Below are 16,127 nucleotides of genomic sequence, written 5' to 3' on the forward strand. Positions count from 1 at the left end.
ACTGTATTGGCCTGTTTTATTATTTAAATTATGTGCTAGCAGAAGCAGTGATCCCTGGACACTGCAGTAATACAATAAAGTGAAATAAAGAGTTTATGTAAAAGTTCAAACCACCAGTTTTGCGTCATATCCGATTGTCTGTGTCGCCCTCTACAGGCTAGAGATAGAATGGTTATAATTAGACAACAGATTACACCTGTACAGGTATATAAAGGGTTTTTTTCCTTTGTATTCAATCTCTGTTGAATAGCAGGGGCACAATGTGGCTCTTGGTATTTATCTGCATTTGGACAGGTAAAAACATGAATGATTGTGATTTTTTTTTTTTTTCCAATTTCCTCAGTTTGTGATTTCTCTTCAATCAGCTGGATGTGTCCCCATTAACCAAAACCAGGAGGTCAGACCTTCTGTTTCAGGTTGGACCTTCACTTGTTGCTGCAACATAAAGTACAATTAAGTGGATTTGAGCTATGTTAATGTGATGATTTGTTTTCAACAGTTGGTGAAATCTTGAACGGCACGCTGTATGTAGAAAGTCCTGCTGCAGGTTTGTGTCCACATTTATGATAACGCATTTATGGTTGTCATGATCATGCTTGTGCGACCAGGAAGTAGTGAACTAACTGGACTGAATTTCTTGTTGTCAGTTGGTGAAATCTCCTTCAATGTCACCCAGAACAAAACAACTTCTACTCTAGGTTGGTATGAAAAATAAAATAAAAACAAAAATCCTTAGATGATTAATAGAACAACTTCATGTAAAAGACAAAAATGTAAACAAGGTAAAATAAAAGGTATTTCTTGCTTTTTCCTTTCTGCAGATTTTAATCTAACAGATGAGGGTTTTTTTTATTTTATGTAAGTTTCCAGATGAGGAAATTTTTGACTTGGCTGAACATTTTGCAGGTTCAGTGTTGGTGCCAGGATTTGCCAGCCCAGAGACCATAGCAGGTAAATTTAATCTTTAATATAGCAAAAAATTAAAGACTTGTGGCATACATGCAATGATTTCTCTGTTGCAGATTTCAGTAATGAGCTGGCTGCTGATGAAGGAGACATCTTGTTGTCGGTGAGGATCTTAAATTGGAAAATATCATTTTAAAGAGGTCAGGCGGGCAAACAAAGTTTACCTGCTGTTTGCATGCTTAGCTGTGGAGCTAATGGGCCCGTTTGGGGGGAGGGGGGAGGGGGAGAGAAACGTGGCGTAGTGGGGATATCTGGCCAGGACCACAAGTGCAGAGTAACTGAGGCATTGCTGTGGAAATACTACTGCACAAAGTTTACCAATCAGTTTTCAGCATCTTGTAATCAGTTGAGCTCATCTTGCATAAAATGTAGTTGTATAGTCAAAGAAAATATACTTCCTACATATGGTTGAGACTACTGTAGTTAAAAGCTGGGCAGGATTGTGAATGTAAATTTGGTCACATTAGCATTAACTTCAGCAGATAAATCTCCACACTTTTTAACAATATTTTGACTTTTTGGTCAAGTAGTTGGATCATTTCAGATGCTGGGAAAGTTTTAAGAACATTTTAAAAGGAAGAATTGTTAATGAATTTTAGGAGAACAGGAACGCCTTGAAGAACGTGTGGGGGGATGCCACTGTTCCCTACGTCATTGATCAGTCACTGGGTAGGTTCTGGATTTTCTGAGGACAATTGTACACATGCAACAATCTGTAATTTATTTATTTTTTCCTCCTGATAGCTGATCGGAAGACTGAAATCCAGGAGGCTTTTAAGATGATCTCGGATTCTTCATGTATTCGTTTTGTTTCACATTCCACAGAGTTCAACTACTTGAAATTCCTTGATGGCTCAGGGTGAGCTTGACCTTCCTGTTTTAGTCCATTGACCGTCTAAAGTGAGGAGAGTACTGATGGCTCACGTTGCTTTTAAATGTCTGATCAAAATGTGTAAATAAGGATATTTATTTATTTATTTTTGCATTTTTTCTTCAGTTGTGCATCTTATGTTGGTTGTCAAGGAGGAGAACAGAAGTTGTACTTCCCGAATATCTGTACGGTGGGGAACCTTTGCCATGAGATCATGCACGCTCTAGGACTGCACCATGAACACACCCGCGAGGATCGGGATCAGTACGTCACAATAGAGTGGGAGCATATCCTGAAAGGTCGGCATGGAAAAAAAGTACACTTCAAAAAAAAAAAGTCTGGTTCAGACAGTTTCATCTTTCTGCTTCAAGGTAAAGAAAAGAACTTCAGCATCAAAAAAGGCAATACCCTAAACCTTCCATATGACCTCAAATCCATAATGCACTATGGCGAGTAAGTCCTCGTACTGTCCTTCCTCACTGTGGCCCTGGTTGGCCTAATGGCTGAATAATCCCAGCAAGAGTGTTCTGTCTGCAGGTGGTTCTTCAGTAAAGATGGAAAACGTACGTTGTCACCAAAGACGAGTGAGCGAGACATCGGCCAGAGAGAACGCCTCAGCAAGCTGGACATCCAGAGACTGAACAAACTCTACCACTGCGGTATTCTCCTTTATTCTGTCACATGCTGCTCTCGCCTGATGTGAGGCTGTCGAGTCGGCCGGCCACGTTTCTGATCTGCTGAAATGCGTCGGTTCAATGAAACCAATATAATGGCGGTTTTCATGGTAAAAAGGCATTTTGTGTCTATAAACTAATGGCACCTTTTTCCTTTTTCAGATGAGCGGAAGCAAGAAAGGTGAAAGGGATTCCTGATCTGAAGTGAAATTTTATTAAATATTAAACTATAAAATGTGCCTGTTGGATGCATGTGCTCCATCAATCAACACCTGAGAGGGAAGATCAGAGTAGAGATCCAGCTGATGGTCTGGAAATAGGATCTCGTGTTGTATCTAGAGTCCAAACGTATAAACCCTTTTTATTTTTGATTATCAAACTCATGACCCAGAAAAGGTTTCGCGGTTACGTTTGGTCTCTACAGTACCTCCTGTGACCACTAGGGGTCGCTGTTCAACCGAGGAAGAGTGACTGGCGCGAGTTTGTTTGCGCAGATTTGTTTTAACTTGACAACTGAAAGACGGAACTCGCCAATAATCTGCAATTTCTTCTGGCTACTTATCTCAACAAACCTGAAGAGCAACAATGCTTCAGTTAAATCTATTTGTTCAGAGGCGACCTAAATTGACATTCAGCATGGATTCCCATGTTTAACATGCAAGAAAAAAGTATAACACATAAAATAATGTGTAATAAAACGTCTAATGATTTATGGTAAATCAGTAAGGCCATTTTTCATCCTGCTCCACAGCTGACATTTAAGACCTTCTGGAGCTGCTAAGTGAGTTGTTGAGCCACGCCTGAACCTTAAGGTTCCAAGTGAAAAGCCAGTCGTTTATCTTATGACAAACAGATGAATGACATCAGATTAAACCAAGAAGACATGTTCAGACCCGTTCCTGAGGGTAGCAAACTACTGCACGCAGGACCCTTTCCTCCTGTATGCAAAAGCATTTTAAGTTTTGAAGATTTACCTTCACAACCTGCTGCTGCCTACTAGAAACATGTTTAAGACTCTCAAACATGTTATGCACTAAATATAAATAAGAATGTCAGAGCCACCTCACCTGTTCTGCAACATGTACTCTATAGGAACGGCTCCGTCAGGGGAGATGCTTCTGTTTTCAGTATCAATGCGTTACTGACACAGCATCCTTAAAAGATAACACTGCAAACATGTAGGTAGTTTAATTTATTACGAAACAGTCCGATGATGTCATGTTAAACACCAGACACCCAGGAGGCTTAAAAGATGTTACTCATGGCTTAGCTTGTTGAAGGCTGTACCTGTTCAGGGAAGATCAAAAATCGATGAGTTTCTAATTAATCTGGCACGACTTCAACACTGACAACAGGTGTAACTTCCAATATTAACCGCAGGTATAACTTCAACATTTACACTAACGGGTGGTGTAATGTCAACAACAGAAAATTCTGCATTAACACCCTGAGAAAGGTGTAACTTCAACATCAATAGTGTAACTACAGATGTGTCTCCACTATTTTTGTGTAGCACCAAGACCAACTTAACGATTGAGATTGTTTCTACTCTGTAATGGTGTAACCTAAATGTTATCTCTGTGATGGGAGGTGTAACTTTAGGATTATTATTTCAACATCCCGGCGGCTGTATCTGCAGGATTACAGCAGGAGCAGGGGAGCTGTTTCTGTTTTTGTTGCGCTATGTTTGTGACATTCAGACTGTTGTCTGCTTGGCTTTTTTATTTTTCTAACTTTCCATTTTGATTCTCATGGGTGTTGGTCCTGTCACAAATCATTGAATACAAAAACAGCGCAGAATTTAAAAGGATAACTCTTTCAGCTGTGTTTTTCCACAGCTGTCAGAATATTGAGTGTCATAACCACCTCATCAGGACAAAATTAGTAAAACCGCATGATTGTGTCATCAGCAGGTTTGTCACTAGAGGAACAATGAGACCCAAGAAGCACTGAAGTAATTTATCCGTAAACGGTTGCTGTAAAAGTTACATCTGAGAGGAGGAGAGGCCTTTCTGTGTCATTGTTGCTCGTTAGCATGAGTCACAGGAAGATTCCATTAGTGCTACATGAGCCAACCAAGAGTTTGTCAACCTCCATCTGACATTCTGAAGCTCCGGTCCAGCCACAGACTCTGAGTGTGTCTGGATCCAGGTTGGTGCAGAGCCCTGAGGGTTCTCCTGTCCTGTGGCTCGTCCCTGTCAGACTGGGTGTTATTTTTAGAAAGACAAAGGATTTGTTGGTTCTTTTATTTGCACAACGGCCTTGTTCTGTTTCTTACAGTTGTTTGCCACAGTAATAATCCTGTTACCTGTGAGGTCGACCGCTCCCCCTGCACATCCGTCCAACCTCACGTCCCACCTTTCCAAACAATCCAGACCAGCCGAGACCAATTGCCCAAATTGAACTTTAAAACAAAGCAAATCAAAAACTGCGATGGCAGAAACTTGTTGTAACAAACTCCCGAGTTACTCACAGGTGCAGGTGGAGAAACCAAAAGTACCTCAAAGAATTATGAAACTCGCTTATTAAGAGATTCGCATCACAATAATAAAGAAACCGAGACATTGAAAAGGAAGATCATATGTTGTAGCCCTTGAGCCACTGTGGTGACATGACTGAACTGGAAACCAGTCTATAGTCTATAGTCTACAGTCTATATGACTGAACTAAAAACATTACATATTTATCCCAGCACACTGGTTTTGTTTGTGTTTTTAAACTCTTGCCTTAAATTGCAACTGTAACGTTGTGGGGACTCTTCCTATCCACATGAAAAATTGAACATTGTGATCCTTTTCCATATCACTTTGCACATCGTTGTGTTTGAACATGTTCTGCACAGGAGATCAGATGGTGGTAAAAAGATAATGACCAGCTTCCTCTCCAACGTGTCCAACTTCCGATTTCTGGTCAGCTGATTGAGAGCTCGCGTGGAGCTAGTGTGCAGTGCATCTTTGAGTTTCAAATACCAGAAAGTTCTGTTTCATTTGTCATCCACAGCCAGAGAAGCCTGATCAGCCAGAGGCTGCGCCTCCCCAAGTTCAGGACAAACAGACTGGGGAACTCATTCATCCCCCGAGCCATCAGACTGTTCAACTCCTCACTGGGGGGGGGGGGGGGGGGGCAACAGAAGGACTGGAACAACACTGCAATAACATAATACTGGGACATCCATTCATTCATCCATCTATTCATTTATTTACATTTTTATAGTTTTATATTTATATTCTATTTTTAATTTATTCTATTTTATTTCTTATTTTATTCTATTTTTATTATCTTTAATAGGTTTAATGGTGTGTAATGGTGGTGGGTAATTTTGTACAGTGCTGTACGTTTTTTTGGAAATGCTAATTTCCCTGATGGACACCCCCTAAAGGGATCAATAAAGTACTCTGAATCTGAATCTGAAATGTTCCATTTTTAACCCAACAAAAGCTGCACAGAACTTTAAAATGACAGATGATTTAAAAAAAAAAAAGCCGTTATACAATCTTTTGAATTTTGAGCATATTTATTTAACTTTTTGCTATTTTTTTTGCCTTTGTGAGGGGGAGTCAAACTTTAACTCAACAAATATATAATAATATGTTTAGAAATTGTGTTTTTACTTGGATGACTCATCCCATTTAGACGGGATCATTCACCGCCACTGCAGTTTCACACATACTGCAGGTTTTACCTTGAGGGCTGGATGAATGAATGAGTAACTTGAATTAGTTGCTTTTTAAGGGCCCTTGGTGAAGGCTGAGAACAAAGGAAGGGGGACAGAGAACGACAATGAATAACTCTGTTTGCTTGTGTGGTTGCTCGCTGACCCAGATACACTTGGCGAGAAATGGCGAGATTCCCGCCACCTGGGCGTCAGCTCCTCCAGAGCGGCCTCAGGGGCAAGAATCAGAACAGAACGGAATCTCGGTCCAGTTCGGTCGCATGGTTTCAATTTACGGCTGATTGGACGAACACGGCCCGACACCTGTCTGCAGGCGGGGTCGTTTCTGGGGGGTTAATGTGGTGGTAAAGTGCTCATTTGTCCTTATTAAAGGTGCAAGTGCACGTGTTTGATAGCACGTCTGCATGTGAATGATTCTATTTTAAAGGTGATTCATCAGCCCTCCTAATTTGGAAATGTCTTCTTTGTGTTGGTTGTGAATCCTGTGTTGACAGGTAAATGTGTTGTACCCGAGTGTGTTCAAACACCGACTTTCAAGCCACAGCAAGAAATTAATGAGGAAATTTCTAATTCACCTTGAAACGATGATGAGACATGTGAGCAGAACAGGTTTTTCTTGTTCTTTTTCACACCGGCTTTTTCTTTTGTTATTGTGACGTAAAAGGCTGGAGCAGAGTGATGCATGGAGGTCATGAGAAGGAAGGGAAATTCTTACCTCCAACCTTCATCTATGTGGGGTCACATGGTTATGGACAGAGCGAAGAGGTCTGAGGAGGCTCAGGACAGATCATCTGGATGGATCACAGCTCCAAACCAGGCTAGTTTTACCTCAAAAGGGGATTTGGAGGACGAAGCAGAAGATGATGCGACCAAACTAGGACCTGGTAATGAGGTCTTAGATCCAGGTTTAAGCATCAAAGCTCAGATTAACAGCACTGAGACACACTGAGACACGTCAATCACTCACCATTAAAGCTGGAGGTCAATGCCGAGGCCCCTCTGTCCTTCCTCGGGGTCGGCAGGATCTTCTTCTGATGGACACAAATAGGAATTCTTAAGCCCAAACAGGCAGGGGTGATGGGAAACCGATGACACTAGACAGATGGGTTATCTTTAGCCTTGTGCATGCTCATGCTAACACTGTTTTTTGCTGCTCAATGTCTGGGAAATTTAGCGGAGGAGTTGATGGTTGACTGGGAAAGAAGAGAACATGTGGCTGCTGCTGCTGCTGCTAGTTCGAATGGTTCCAGGTGCATCCTGGTCCTGACATTAACAGTGTTCCCATCATGTTGCAAACATAAGTCCTACAAATCATATTTCAGTGTGCCGAAATAAACATGAGGCCAAGTTGAAAGGAAAATAAATCGGAGCTGTTTCTCCAGTTTAAAAAAAGAATTAAATCAATTGAGGAAATTGAGAGCTGTTGGATGCAAGCTGTCACTGAATGGAAAATGATCCATAAACAATAACTTCCTGATTTCAGATGGGTGGTTGGAGACCTCTTCTGTCCCACAGACAGTGGTGGTGGGGTTGTTCCCAGTGCCAGGATGTTTGGTTTGTTCTGCAGCAGCGTTTGTTCCCATCAGTCCTCTGAGATGGTGACAGATGCATTCGCAACCATTTTTCCAACTGTTTTGAATTCAAAATTCCCTTTGACCTTCATGTTGTTTCCTGCACTTTCACTCTGGGTTCTCATCTCTTCTGAAGCTAAAACCTTGTTTGATTTGAGGTTTGTATGTCAGCAGGATGGATTTCTTTCTATTCAAACAGTATGGAGGACCTCTCACCTGACAAAGGTCATTTGACTGATCCCGAGCCTGGAGCGCTGCTGGGGTCCCTGATGTCAGAGGAAGCCGCACAGTACGTCTCTCAGCTGGACTCAGGTCAAAAGGTTAAACACTGGAAGGCTTCCAGCTGTGTTGTTTCTGTCCTTGAATGCCAGATGTGGGACAGAGGAGCACCTCCTGGAAGCTAGGATTTCGATTCCCGATGGAGCACAAACCCTCCTCCAGACCTACAACAGGTCAGAGACCTTCAAATTATTTCTATCCATCCCAAAATACCTTCACCCTCCTGCACTCTGTCCATCATCATCATTACATAATGGTGTGACAATCACAGATTGCTAACTTCTGGCATCCGTAACAGCTGTTTTCTGCAGCATTTAAGTTTGTCAGACTATTAAATTCTCATGTCCATTTGGAAATCAAATCATTTTTCCATGTAAAAATAGAAAATATATTTACATTTTTGGATGTGAGAAAAGGTTGAAAACCGATGCGTTGCTCTGGATGCTTATGCAAGGGTGATCCATTATCTCCTGCTTCACGTGCACCTAATGTAGCTATCATGTGAATTAACAGTAAGTTCTCTGATCCTTAGCTTGAACTTTATAAAACTGGGATGACAATGAAAGAATCTGTTTATTTTCCATCATTACAGAAAAGAACTTCCTTTGTTTTGACAGATGTGGTGCAAACCTGAGTTTACTTTAGAGAAACAGATGTCAGAATTATTTGGCTCCCCGCTACAAACTCCCGAGTCTCCTGATTGGACGCGGCAGGAGACTCATCGAGCAGCGAGTAAGAGCCGGAGTGAGCCCATCAAAGAGCAGAACATAAAAGGTAACATATTAAACCAAAGATGGCCAACACTGATATTTACACTACAATAAAATCCTTTTGCAGTTCAGAGATCCAGGAAGCCTCAAAAGTCCAAGTGAGGTGCTGCAGTCGCTGCTCAAATCGTTCACACTCACACTCGTTCACACTGTATTTGTGAACATTCTCATGCTGCTTGATGCAGAAGGAATCCTGGAGACATCTGAGAGCGAGGAAGGCAAACTTTAGCACAGAGGGATCAGAACGGAGCCGCAGGGAGGCTGCAGCGTGAGCAAGGATCTGGAGGCCAGAAGAATTTGACAGGCTCTTTGCCAAACATCTCAGCCTCCTGTGAAACTGCAGCACGCTGTGAGTCGGCCTCACAACCCAGGGGAGACGGCGTGATTGATGGCCTGTCTGACAGGCTTCAGTGTCAAAGCCGTCGATTGTTATGGCTAGTAATGATCAGCTGTGATACATTTAAGCGGATTGCCACGAGTCGACTCACTAAAATCAGAATAAACAGTGGGAAAAGATGAATCAGGAAAAGCGTGGGAAAGGAGGCAGGTTTGGTAACAAACGTACGGAAACAGAGATGCTCGTTCAGCATTTTTGACTATTGAATTGTGCAACGGTCTTAACGATGCACTTTTATGACGCAACAGACCTGCATCACCAACTATTACAGCCTATTAAATCTTTATTACACCACAGCTGAATATCCAGACTTGCTTTTGGTAAAGATGATTAAGGCCGTGCTTCCTTGGGACAGTTATCACATAAGCTGAGCAGGACCAGCCTCTTACGCCGAGAATGACCTTTGAACTCTGATAGATAGTCACACCTTTTTCTGAAAGAAAGGGAGGGACAGCGAGACAGAGGTGGAGGTTAACCTACTTGCAGTCATAATAAGTTTTAAGCTTTTTCTTTCTGATTTCTCATCAGATTTCATTTCAACTCTAGAAAGTTAAATATTCCTGCCTGAAATTAGAGTAAAGGTTGTTTGGCCTAATTTATTAATTATTTATTTAGGAAAAATTTCGAAGGTTCTCTACAGACAAATAAATCCCATCAGCTGAGTTAACTGACCGAGGCCTTTCCGATCCTCCATAAACTGGAGGATCAACGCGCCTGTTCGGTGTTTTCACACGCGCGGGTCGCTTCCTTTCTCCTCGTTGCACACGTGCTCCTGCAGAAAATACGTCCTCTTAATTAAAATGTTGAGCGCTGTCTGAACTTGTAGCTGAAAGAGGCGTGCAGGGCGGAGAGCGAGGCCTGGCGTTAACCCCCCTCCTCCTCCCTCAGGACGCAGCATTCCTCGGATGCTCATTTACTTGTCCTTACATAGTAGAGGCCCGACAGTGCTGCATCCACTTCCTCGTGCCCACATTTAAATCGGTGAAATCCCTCTGCTGCGAGCCGGCATAGTCCGAGGAGAATTTTAGCATCTGCTAAATAGACCAGCAGGGCTGGAAGCCGTCATTCATGAGAAACAGGACTGCAGCTTCCGGAGTCACCAAAAAAAAACCCAACTCTCACAGTTTTAGCCAGGAAATAGCAGTTTATTTTTGCCAGGGTGACATATTTCCATAACCCGCAGCTCATATCCGCGTGTTCTGTCAGCCAAATCTGCATGGATTATGTGCTTTAGGTACAGGTGGATTGTATTTGCTTTATTTAAAGTTGCAGGTTTATTTTGTCCCTTCTAAATCCCCATTGGCCTCACTGTGGAGAAGCAGTTGGTGACTCATTGCCTCAGGGTACGAGGCGGGGTTACAAAGCCTCAAGAGCACTGCGAGCACAGAGAAACCACAAGAGTTTGCTGCGTGTGGCGAGAGGAGGGTTTTCACAGCAGGTACCTGAACGCCTCTGCAACCTGAAAGTCTCACGAAAGAGGAACTCGGGCAGGATTACAGAAGGCGGTGAAGAAACGAGTTGGTCAGGATTTTTTTTTTTCTTCTGTTGATGTTTATTTTCAGGGAGAGACCTGAAGTGTGAACTGATTTTTGCTGTCAACCTTGAAGAAAACGGCGCGCTAAGATGGGAAACTCTACCTACCAACTCATTGAGGACTGCGAAGCCTCCAACAAGACACTGTATAAACTCTATGCAGCGATCATGATCATGATTTTCATCCTGGCTCTGCCTCTGAATGCGTCAGTCCTGCACCTTTTCATATTCAAGCTGAAATTTTGGAAATCCAACTCCAACAATATTTTCCTTTTCAACCTGGTGTTGGCAGACATCCTCCTGCTCTTCTGTCTGCCCATAAAGGCGCACAACTTCATTAAAGGAGAGAGACGCAGCGAAAACGACACAGTGTGCAAAGCAATGCTCTTCATGCTGTTTTTAAACCGGGGGGCCAGCATTGCCTTCCTGACTGTGACCTCCATCGATCGCTACTTCAACGTGGTGCATCCAGGCAGGAAGAATCTCCTGAAAGCGCTGAAGAAATCTCCCCAGATCTCCATCCTCATTTGGCTGTTCCTGCTGCCTCTCACCGTTCCCACCATGCTCAAGACCTTTGAGTGCTGCAACAGCCACAAGACCAGCAATGACGACACTCTGATTAAGGTAACACCCGCGTGCTGCGTCTTGCCTGCTGCGGCTGTTCGTTCCGTCTGCTTTTGTGGCAAAAATCAGAACAAGATTTAAGATTATTCAGATTAAAATAAGTAGCAAGGACAAAAAACTTTTGAGCAGTGAAAGTTTTAGCAACGTGGGAGCAAAGGGTTAACAAAACGTCAGGTTTGTACAGATTTTCCAGGAGAGATCATCTCTTGACCCCCCCTCCTGGTGGGTTTCACTCCAGTTACACCTTCAATGATGCGACTGTAACGACTGGTGCGTCAGCCAGGTGGGGTTGCGACTCACTCAGCTCATTTCCGGTGGCTCCAGCAACACACCAGAACAGGGTCATCCGAAGTGCCAATGGGTCAAAGACCCAAGATTCCCTCATTCGCAGCTGCAGAGGCCTTTCTGATGAAAGAGACGATGTCAGTAAAGGTCAACTACACTGTTGAAATCAATCAGATTCACACACAGTGGAGCTCTGACAAGTCTGCAGCTCATAAATGTTGAATGCGAACTGATGGCCCACAGAGATGACCAGAGATAATCTCATGAAGACCCCCACTTGGAAGGTTTTTCCATGCTATTTTTGCCCCGGGAGCACACCGCGTTGCTAACATTAAGCGTCAAAGCTGGAGAGCATCAGCCTGAGCTGTGCATGACAGCTTGGTCAAGATAAGCTCATGCTGCATGCCAAAGAAGTGAAACCTTAGAGACATGAAAACAACATGAGACATGAAAACAACAGAGAGCCGAATTAGGAGAAAGAGGCTGATATTACGGCTGATGGATATCCACACATCTCAGCGTAAGAAAAAAAAGGCTCCAATGCATCTTTATCGCATCACTTTTAAGTAAAGGCAGCTGTGTGGTGTCAGGTTTTCTCTCTCCCTCTGGCACACACATGCAAAAACAATCAAACTTCATTACTGAGACTTGATTTTGCAGCATTTCCTGTGTTCGGCCACTAGGGGGCGACACGTTTTTCTGCATTTTAACTGCAATGTAATAAAATGTCTACTTTTTCTTGTTTCTTTTCTAATTCAAGGATGTGGTGGACAGTCTGAGAGAGGTGGTCTTCTTCACACAGATTGTCATCCCCTTCGTCATCCTGGTCTACTGCACCGTACGCATCGTCAACCGGCTCCGGAAGAAAACCGTCGGCGACAGGACGAAGCTGAAGAGGGCCGTGTTCTTGGTGACCTGCGTCATGGTGGTCTTTTCCTTCTGCTTCCTTCCCTGTGCGTTGGCCAGGATGGTCCTGCTGATCATCCGCGTCCAGAATGCGAGCGAGGCCACCCAGGATAGGGCAGCTGTGGCCTTTGACGGCCTCATGGTGCTGTCCTACATGGACTGTCTCCTCGACCCCCTGGTCTACTGCTTCTGCAGCACCAAGTTTAAAGCGCTGTATCTCTCCAACTATTTCCCATTCTTGGTCAAAGACCCTCAATCACCGCTAACCAGCACAACAGGAAACACAACGCATCCTATGCGCACTGACGTGCTCTGAACTGTAGAGGCAGACCCAGAATGGATGTGGGTCCTCCCGGACCAGGACCTCAGTCATCAATCTGCAGTTACACTTGATGGACAGAAGAGAGCGCAAACCCTTCACTGGTTGGCATCTTTGGCTGATTCCATTTCCTGCTGAATTTTACATCGATTTTTAGACATTTGTCTCGGTTTCCTCACAACAAGTATCCATAAATAAGACTCATCCAAGTGGTAAGTCCTGGAAGGGGGGCAGAGTTATATCCCAATTATTTTGGAGGCCTCTTCCAGAGTAAAGGTTTAAAACTCAACAACTCCCTGGACTTTACAGCCAAGGAGGAGACATTTCACCCAGAAAATTCCTCTTCTGGAGTTTATTTGTGCCTTGTAGAGATGCTTTTATGCTAAAACCTTCACCTTTACTTTTCTTTTTCAGTCAGAAAAGGATGGTTTTGTCTGCTGTCAACAAGGATCTGAAGTGTTACGTTTGTATATTTGGTTTGGTCACAGGTGGCCAAACTGTTTTTTATTCTTTCAAAGGGACAAAAGTTTGTCTACTAAATGAACTAAATGTTCAATATAACAGTTAATAATTACAATAATTCTATAAGAATTAATAAAGGAAAAAACCCTATTACGAGTATTACCTATTAGTATTTAATTGACATCAGTTCACTGTAAGCTATTGAAACCAAATATTTGAGCAATCCTGGATTAGATCCCATCTAAAGTTTATAGTTCACTGTGGCTAATAGTAATTATTAGTAAGGAACAATGGAATCTTCTAATGATAAAGAATTCTTGCCATTAAAAAAGAATAAATCTTTTATTTAAGAGAGGAGCTATCTGTTAAAATTTGTCCGTATTCTGATTTGAGTAATCTAAAACAGACCCATGAGCACATTTCAGATGCCGTTATTCGATCCCAGAGACACAAACAGGAAGCAGTTGGTTAATTTTTAATTTGATAATACAAAGTTTAACGACGGTTTCCTCACAAACCCCAGGAGGAAGGGAGAGAAACACTTATATGAAACGCATGAATCAGGTCTCCAGGAAGACACTTACTCAGACTGATTCAAACGGATTCTTTGGTTCTGGCTGTTTCTATCACCAGTGACCTCATGGCTATAAATACTGTAAGTTAGTCAGTTGAGTAGTCTGTGTCATCATCTCCGAGCACGACATCGCCCAGTGTTTGTGTTAATCACACTCAAGCAGGTAGAACGTCAACATCTGACACATCTGCCCCTCCTGATGAGGATGAAGAAAACACATAATTGAAGATAGAAAGAGGCTTCATTTTCATGACGCGAGGATCCGAATGGCTCTCTTGTTTAGATTCAACCTAAATTATATCATTCCCACCGTGTCTGATTGTGTAAATGGATGCACAGGAAATTTTCACCAAGTTTTTGATAATTTTGTGTGTGTTTTGGCCACTGTTTGGATACTGCGAAAGAGGGCGTGGCTACGTTTGCAGGTGTGTTCAGGAGGTGTTGACCAACAGGGGCTATCGCACACATGCACAATATCCATAACCTTGACCAACTGCAAATGTTCTGCATAAACTCAGTATTTCACCTCAATCTTCATATGTAGCTTTTTCTTTAGGAGAGGTTATTTTTGTTATAACTGTTAAAATTTGGTTTATCTAAGTCAGAGGATCAGAAATGACTTAAATAATGCTTCCTCCTGCACTGATTTTCTATAAATATGAAACATTTTTTGTTTTCAAGTTTGATTCCAGAGTTTCATCAATTGACATGGCTCATATAACTCTGTAAATGTTAGCATTTATTTTGTTATCAAGATGATATTACATAATGTTGCCCTCTATGATTGTAACAGTATTTCTAAATGTCATGATGATGTAAATGGAATTACTATGATTAAATCTTGAAGCATGTTTCTGCTACTGCTGCAGAACCTGTAAACTTTTTTTATTAAAAAGCTCAGACCTCCTCCATTAAAAACATGATTCACACAATTCACACAGTGTCAACTCATAGCTGATTACCAGGGTGACCTCACACAGGCGTGAATCAGAGTGAGTGACCTGTCTGAAACATCTGTCTGATAATTCAGAGGTGGAGGTGATTACCGGATTATTGTGAAAAATTCCATTAATAGCAACTCTGGAGTTTCTGTTACTCAGCATCTAAGTTTCACTATTAATACCAAATTCCTGACTCATCCGACGCAGTCCTGAGTCCCAGAAACCTTCCAGAAAGCAGCGAGACATTCCACGACTTTTCTGGTCCTCAGCCCTCCTGTCCAAACCTGTTAGTGCTCATTTGTCCACGGCTTCTAGCTCTAAGGAACAGGTTTGTCCGTGTTAAGCGAGGGTGGGAAAACGCCCACTTTAGGTCGCAATGGCTGAATTTTAACCCGAGCTGTCCTCTCACACCTTCTCCTGTTGTACATTGGTTCACACCAGGGTTGTGGGGGCGGGGCCTAACTATGAGGTCAACAGCAGCAGGAAGACACTATGGACAGATCATTGTCCATCACAGGAAACACACACTTGCATGCACACCATTCTCTCACACCGGGGTCAGTTTAGACTCAAATATGACCTCATACCGGTACTGGGAGAAGATGCAGCTTCCAGTTTGGTTTTTTCTTTTTTCAACTGGCAGGATTAGAGTCACTGTGCGGGTTGTGAAGCCCAGATGAAACTGACTCGACGTGTTTCTCACCAGACCTTAAACCAAACACATCTCTGTAGACACGGAGATGAAATCTGGGTCAGGCAACAGCTGTTGTGTCTGAACAGAGGTGTTGAAAGATCTACCTGGCTGCAGCAGTACGCAGAAAGGAGATGCACCTCTGTGCTTCTGGTGAGGTGGAAAAAGAAGATGATGATGACGATGCTAATGGAGGAGACTGGCAGCCATGGGCAAATGCATGTGCACGCACACACACACACACACACGCTCACAAACAGATCGCAGCCCACACAAGATGATGCCGATGACTTTATGACTGTAACAGGAATGATAATAATTCATCATATTTCGCTAGAAGCGGCCGCAGCTTTAGTGTGAAATGTGTGGTGACGCTTATTTCGTTTATCTTACCTAGCCTTTAAAATATGAGTCAGATTTTAAATTTTACACCTAGAATTTCTGCTTTTTGATGGCAGAATTGTTACAAACGAAAACAGCATGTTAACGTCATCGCGCCATCATCCGGGAAACCATCTGCGTGCGGGAGTGGTTTCAGCTAAACCATTGCAGAACACAAATTACTGTCACTATGCCGAAATATTGGCCATC

General features: G+C 42.8%; 2 protein-coding genes and 1 long non-coding RNA gene across 5 annotated transcripts; all 3 read left to right on the forward strand.

Moving 5' to 3' along the window:
- The first annotated feature begins 153 nt into the window (after positions 1 to 153).
- On the forward strand, positions 154 to 2,750 carry LOC130515825 (hatching enzyme 1.2). 2 transcript variants are annotated; one of them, XM_057016342.1, is made up of 12 exons: positions 154 to 204; positions 344 to 416; positions 500 to 547; positions 648 to 698; positions 907 to 951; positions 1,023 to 1,069; positions 1,566 to 1,635; positions 1,711 to 1,825; positions 1,964 to 2,136; positions 2,209 to 2,290; positions 2,375 to 2,496; positions 2,674 to 2,750. In XM_057016342.1, exons 1-12 carry the CDS (start codon positions 169 to 171, stop codon positions 2,694 to 2,696), a joined length of 885 nt encoding a protein of 294 aa, XP_056872322.1. In that variant the 5' UTR covers positions 154 to 168; the 3' UTR covers positions 2,697 to 2,750. The 2 variants fall into 2 exon arrangements, with proteins under 2 accessions (XP_056872322.1, XP_056872323.1); XM_057016343.1 differs by lacking the exon at positions 154 to 204 and adding an exon at positions 215 to 294 and having other exon boundaries at positions 366 to 416.
- Positions 2,751 to 6,252: 3,502 nt separating this feature from the next.
- On the forward strand, positions 6,253 to 9,081 carry LOC130516259 (uncharacterized). 2 transcript variants are annotated; one of them, XR_008947407.1, is made up of 5 exons: positions 6,253 to 6,528; positions 6,849 to 8,044; positions 8,127 to 8,207; positions 8,652 to 8,808; positions 8,872 to 9,081. It is a non-coding gene; the product is annotated as an uncharacterized LOC130516259 (long non-coding RNA). The 2 variants fall into 2 exon arrangements; XR_008947406.1 differs by having other exon boundaries at positions 6,267 to 8,044.
- A 103-nt stretch (positions 9,082 to 9,184) lies between these two features.
- Positions 9,185 to 14,762, forward strand: gpr31 (G protein-coupled receptor 31). Its single transcript, XM_057017182.1, has 2 exons — positions 9,185 to 11,358; positions 12,404 to 14,762. Exons 1-2 carry the CDS (start codon positions 10,825 to 10,827, stop codon positions 12,863 to 12,865), a joined length of 996 nt encoding a protein of 331 aa, XP_056873162.1. The 5' UTR covers positions 9,185 to 10,824; the 3' UTR covers positions 12,866 to 14,762.
- The last annotated feature ends 1,365 nt before the right edge of the window (positions 14,763 to 16,127 follow it).

The sequence above is a fragment of the Takifugu flavidus genome, chromosome 19, assembly GCF_003711565.1.
Source record: "Takifugu flavidus isolate HTHZ2018 chromosome 19, ASM371156v2, whole genome shotgun sequence".
In the NCBI taxonomy this organism is placed as follows: Eukaryota; Metazoa; Chordata; class Actinopteri; order Tetraodontiformes; family Tetraodontidae; genus Takifugu; species Takifugu flavidus.

Coding starts and splice junctions, on each gene's coding strand:
- LOC130515825 (XM_057016342.1), top strand. CDS start 169: ATGGTTATAATTAGACAACAGATTACACCTGTACAG. Junction 1,826..1,963: donor AAATTCCTTGATGGCTCAGG/GTGAGCTTGACC, acceptor TTTTTTCTTCAG/TTGTGCATCTTATGTTGGTT. Junction 2,497..2,673: donor GAACAAACTCTACCACTGCG/GTATTCTCCTTT, acceptor TTCCTTTTTCAG/ATGAGCGGAAGCAAGAAAGG.
- gpr31 (XM_057017182.1), top strand. CDS start 10,825: ATGGGAAACTCTACCTACCAACTCATTGAGGACTGCGAAGCCTCCAAC. Junction 11,359..12,403: donor ATGACGACACTCTGATTAAG/GTAACACCCGCG, acceptor TTCTAATTCAAG/GATGTGGTGGACAGTCTGAG.